The sequence below is a fragment of the Sinocyclocheilus anshuiensis genome, unplaced genomic scaffold (assembly GCF_001515605.1).
Source record: "Sinocyclocheilus anshuiensis isolate Anshui unplaced genomic scaffold, SAMN03320099.WGS_v1.1 scaffold283, whole genome shotgun sequence".
NCBI lineage: Eukaryota > Metazoa > Chordata > Actinopteri > Cypriniformes > Cyprinidae > Sinocyclocheilus > Sinocyclocheilus anshuiensis.
Genome location: NW_015549605.1, coordinates 5763218 through 5769015, shown reverse-complemented (window position 1 = coordinate 5769015; position 5798 = coordinate 5763218). Strand labels below are relative to the sequence as shown.

General features: G+C 31.8%; 1 protein-coding gene across 1 annotated transcript in view; it reads right to left on the bottom strand.

The window, feature by feature from the left end:
- The window catches only part of LOC107658748 (oxysterol-binding protein-related protein 8-like), a 77420-nt gene that overhangs the window by 7491 nt on the left and 64131 nt on the right, over nucleotides 1-5798 (bottom strand). The window contains exons 8-16 of the mRNA XM_016447398.1: nucleotides 4598-4682; nucleotides 4342-4501; nucleotides 3018-3243; nucleotides 2178-2362; nucleotides 868-949; nucleotides 685-783; nucleotides 508-604; nucleotides 306-428; nucleotides 232-243 (exon numbers count right to left, since the gene is read on the bottom strand). Of these exons, the coding sequence (XP_016302884.1) occupies nucleotides 232-243; nucleotides 306-428; nucleotides 508-604; nucleotides 685-783; nucleotides 868-949; nucleotides 2178-2362; nucleotides 3018-3243; nucleotides 4342-4501; nucleotides 4598-4682 (1069 nt within the window). The remainder of the gene's footprint in view (nucleotides 1-231; nucleotides 244-305; nucleotides 429-507; nucleotides 605-684; nucleotides 784-867; nucleotides 950-2177; nucleotides 2363-3017; nucleotides 3244-4341; nucleotides 4502-4597; nucleotides 4683-5798) is intronic.

The following is a 5798-nucleotide window of genomic DNA, read 5'->3' as shown; positions in this document are numbered from 1 at the left end:
TATACAGTATATGCTATAAATAATATTTGTTTATCAATTTATTTATCAATTTAAATGCACATTATCTAATCATCTGTTTAGTGTTATATAATGCAATAATGCTTTTATTGTTATTAGTGAAAGATAAAGTGTTACCAAACTTTCATATGTTAACTAAATGTAAGACTCTAGACTGTATACTGCACACGTATCTAAACGAGTCCAAACGAGTTCCTCAACATGTAAACATACCTAGATGTGTCCCTACAGAAGACAACACAGGGCACGGGTGTTAGTGGCGCAGTATGAGCGCTGTATTCAGATACTGTTAGCTGTGTGTGTGGACAGACCTTTGCAGTGTGCGTAGGGCATGTTCATCACGTAATCCTCTCCTCTGTTCAGAAACGACAGCCTGGCTTCACCATCCAAGATGGCCGACAGAGAGTTTCCTGAGAAACACGCCAACAAACGCGCAATCAGACACGCGTGTTGCACAAAATGACGTGATTTATCATCGTATCTTCTTACCATAAAACTTGGACTTGGCCAGGATGCTGCCGCTGAGACAAAAGCCATCCTTCCTGTTGCTGACGTAAAAGGCTGAAACCGGAGGATGATGGGAAACCTGGAGGAGGACAGACACGTTATGTTGGTGTGAAGTTCAGTAGAAACTGATCTGAATTAAAGTGGGTTTTGCTGCTTGACCTGTTCAGCGATGTAGAAGGTTTTGCTGTTGGTTTCGGTGTGGATCCACAAACAGCGAAATGTTTCTCCAATTATGGGGTTGTACGGTTTCTTCAAACCCTGTCAGTGACAAAAATGATGAAAATATGACGGAAAACGACAGATTCCAGATGTCTGAAGGGCTGTTAGTGAATGTGTCTTTACCTTTGGCTTCTTGTAGAATCCAGAAATGTACCATTTGACCACTTTCTTCATACGGTTATAAGCGTTTTCCTCCACCGCCGCTCTGATGAGTTCAACAAAACACAATTACGGTAAAGTTACTGTAATAAAATGACCTAAGATCTGATTTGATGCCTTTGTGTGTATTTTTACCAGGGTTATTATTGTTAACTAACACTAAAACCATAAAAAAACATTTCTGTTTCTTAAAATAAAACAAAGTGAAAAATATTTTTTCTCTAAAATTACTAAAACTAAATAAATTAAAACTAATAAATCTAAATTAATAAATATTATTTAGACATTAAAAAGACAAACAACAAAATCAATAAACCTTGAACTAAAATTAATGTGAAAACATGAATAAAATCCAATTCAAAATATTACTACAAATAAATACTACAAAAAGCTATAATAGTATTTCAACAATACCAAAATAACATTTGTTTTGACATTTTATTTTGCCTTTACACTGAGAACTATATGTGGACAAATTGTTTATTATTGTGAGTTAGTGAGTTTAAATTCTTTTTATTATTGTTTATTATTATTATTATAAATGTAATTTATTTCATTTAATATTATTTAGTGTGATTTTACCATGTTGGTCCACTTAATTTTTAATCCATAACTATGCTAAAATTATTTTAATATAAATTAAATATAAATAATTAAAATAAATTTACCAAATTTAAATAAATTAACCAATAATAATAATAATAATAATAATAATAAACCAAAAACAAATAAACTAAATATAAATGGTTTACCATAATAAACCAAAAATAAAATAGTTAAAATATTTTTTTATAAAATAATTTTTCAACCATTTTATTATTGTTAGCAATTATGTTTTTTACATAATTTATTGTCCCTAATAAGATACTAATTTGGAACAATTTGATTACCTGTATGCTCCTCTCCAATGTTATTTTATTAATTATTTATATACTATTATAGTAGTTCGCTTTTATTTTTACATTTTCATTGTCATATTTTTCATTTTTAGTTTGTTTTAACAATTTTATGTTCTTTTGTCATTTTATTTTTTCATTTTAGAATTTATATTTAGCTCAATTTTGTTTTATTTCAGTTTTACTAATACTAGTACTTCAATTTATTATTTTTTTTAATTTCTAATTTTCGTTTTGAAAAAGATTTTCATCTAAAATTTATGTATTTTTCAGCTTTATTCTCAATCATGATTTTGTATTAGTTTTCATTTGGTTATTTGTGAATATAAAGGGGCATCTGAATACTCTGAGCTGAGCGTCTGTGTGTTACTCTCTTACTCGGACAGGAAGTCGGCGTGATAGTAGTAATCGGACAGTTTGTCCAGGAAGGACCGTGGCTCCAGGATGAAGGTGGGTAGAACCACTTTGGACAGGTCCATGCCGGGCCGAACCTGCTTCAGGAGAGTCCAGATCAGAGATTTATTCTCCTCTGATACCGTCTCTGTCTGAGCCGCTTCACCAGCCTGAAACACACACACATTGTGTTTCCATGTTTTATGGGGACATTCCATAGGCCTAATGGTTTTTATACTGTACACACTGTATGTTCTATTGCCCTACACCAACCCTACCCCTAAACCTACCCCTTACAGGAAACTTTCTGCATCTTTAGATTTTCAAAAAACTTTTTTGAAAAAAAAAAAAAAAGATTTATAAGCTTGTTTCCTCATGGGGACCTAAAAATTGTCCCCACAAGGTCAAAATTTACTGGTATTACTATCCTTGTGGGACATTTGGTCCCCATAATGTGATAAATACAACGCACACGCACGTGCACGCACACACACGCACACACGCACGCACGCATGCACACACACACACATGCACGCACACGCATGTGCACACACGCGCACGCACGCACACGCACGCATAAACAAGTACACACACACACACACACACACACACAGCTTGAATGAACAGATTTTGTCATATGCACCACAGACTTACTGTTCATCTCCCAGCTGTCTGCTGTAAAAATAGCCGTCTGAATATTGTGTTAGCATCTGTGCATCAATAACACTCCACTCCAGCCAAACGCATGTGAGGACCTCAATAATTTATGATGATAATGTCATAATTTACAGTGTTTTTAGACGAAGGACTGCATCGCTCACACACCTCTCCCAGCTCTTCATGGCTCTGCTCGATGTACGTTGTTTCCCGCAGCATCTCGTTGGGATTGAGGTCGATGTATGAGTCTTCCTGTCGCTCTGACGTGTCGCTGTCGCTCTCTTCACTTTTCTCCATCACCTCGTTTTCCCACTCCTCCTGCTCCTGCTCATTCTCACGGTCCGATTTATCTGAGTACAGGTCTGGATCCTTAAACTGGTCACTGTCGTTAAACCTGACGGATCACACAAACTCTCAGTTAGTATGCAAACACAGGACTTGCATTAATCGATGACCAGTGATGCTTTAACTACTTCAGTTTCAGTCAATATGTGCATACAGAGTGAAACAGTCAGTTCATGTAATAAAACAAACTCAAATTTGATTTGATTACTAGATGTCTTAATTTGCTTTTACACTCTTTGTTTATTAAAGTGATTATTATTTTAAATAAATAAATAATAATAAATTATAATGTATTAATTTATTTAGTTACAGTGATTTTACCCACTGTAGACACGTGTTTAAAAACTGGATTATAGGAACTTGTTATACTGTTTTCTGGAATACTTGATTCTGCCAAGTGGGATTCCAGTAAGTAAAAATCTCATTCAATTTCTCCATAGGGGATTTGATTTTTAACAATAACTTATAAACCTTTGAAGACAGACCTAGTGTGAGCTACAAGGTTATTCAATGGTAAATACTTTCTTTGAAGTCATAAGCATGCATTATTTCAACTTATTTTTAAAATCACATTTAAGACCTGAATTCCTGGTGAAAAACTACATTACCCATGATGCTGTACAGGAAATTCCACAATCAGAGAGTCTAGGCATCAAAAGAGCTTGCAGGGAACACAAACTCCCTATATATATATATATATATATATATATTAGTCGTTTTGTCCAATTTTCAAATAATTTCTGCTTGAAATCAAAGTTTGTAATGCTGTGATTAAACTCATAGCTGCTTGGTTTGGTTCATGGTTTATAATGTTTATGAAGATTTTTTTTTTTTTTAAATCTCTATGGGAAAATAAACGGGGAAAAAACACTTCCGGAATCAATTTTGCCGTAAAAGTGGACGTTAATGCACTTTATTTTAAATGTGCATTTAAACAAAGTCATTTCTAATATTGGTCATGTGCCATAAAATACAAAGAACTATCATCTTACCCAAGACTGAACTCTCACTTAAGATTTAAAGTGAAAGTCACGGCACTCCGCCGCTGAATGTCCGACATTAAAAATGAATACGCGAATGCCACTTTTTATCAGCGCTGAATAAAATATTCATCTCGAGAGCCAGTAAGATAATGTGCGTGTCTCACTGAAAGCCCTGCATGTTGTGTGCCCTCAGCAGACTGTAGAAGTTGATGTGCGAGTGCTCGGCGTTCTGCGCCGTCTCCTCTTTGCCCTCTCGGATCATCGTTCGCTTCAGCAAACTCGAGCATTTCAGAGCCAGTTCAAGAGCGTCCATCCAACAGCGGCCTGCACATATGACACATGACAGGTTTATAAAGACTGATGCTGCAGTAACATACAGCGCTCCTTCTGTAAGTCTGTGTGTTTGTGTTTGTGTCTCACCGTCTGATTCTGAAGCTGCTCTGAAGATCAGGTGGCTGCTGGGTAACGGCTGAGTGATGGAGCCCACGGCTTCTCCTTTAGGACCCTGAAACAAACATGAACATCATAGACACTTCATCCACACATAAAAACGAATATAAGTAATATAAAAAATTTGATGAATATTAAAGAGCCGATATTGTACATACTCTTATCATTTTTTTGGTATTTTATTTTTGTTATTATTATTGTTTTTATACCTTCCTTTTATTTTAAAATATATATTTATTTAATTTTATTTGATACACACAGTTTAATAGATGTTTGAATAAAGAAATTAATACTTTTTTTCAGTGAGGATGAATTAAATTGATCAAAAGTGACACTAAAGACATTTATAATGTTCCAAAGATTCAATAAATAAATAAATAAATGCTTGTTCTTTTGAACCTTCGATTAAATTCTTTCTGAAGAATCCTGTAAATATTTTTTTCAAAAAAAATAAATCATAATATATTATAATAAAAACATTTTAATATAAAAATGAAATATAACAAATATTTACATTTTATTTTTATAATAAAAACATTTAATATAAAATCATATTAAAAACATATAAAAACATTTAAAAAGTTTCAATAATAAAATACAAATATTAGAATATAATATTTAAACTTTCTATTCAATTCTTTCTGAAGAATCCTGAAAAAAAAAGAAATTTACAAAAAATATTATAATATAAACAATTTAATATAAAAATATATGAAACATTAAAAAAATATTAACATTTTATTTTTTATTATAATAAAAACATTTTAATATAAAATTATATGGAATATTAAAACCATATAAAACATTACAAACGTTTTCAATAATAAAATACTAATATTAAAATATATATATATTTTTTACTTTTTATTCAATTCTTTCTATAAAAACCTAAAAAATATTTAATGTTTTATATTTCTATTTTATTTTTTATATTATATTCAATATTAATTTTAAATTTTTTTATGCATTAAATATACACATAATATATGTAGATTACTTCTTTTTTTATATTTTTTATTATGCATTTAACACTTTTTTTTAGAACTTTGAATATATATATACAGTATCCCACAGAAGTGAGTACACTCCTCACATTTTTGTAAATATTTTATTATATCTTTTCATGTGACAACACTGAAGAAATGACACTTTGCTACAATGTAAAGTAGTG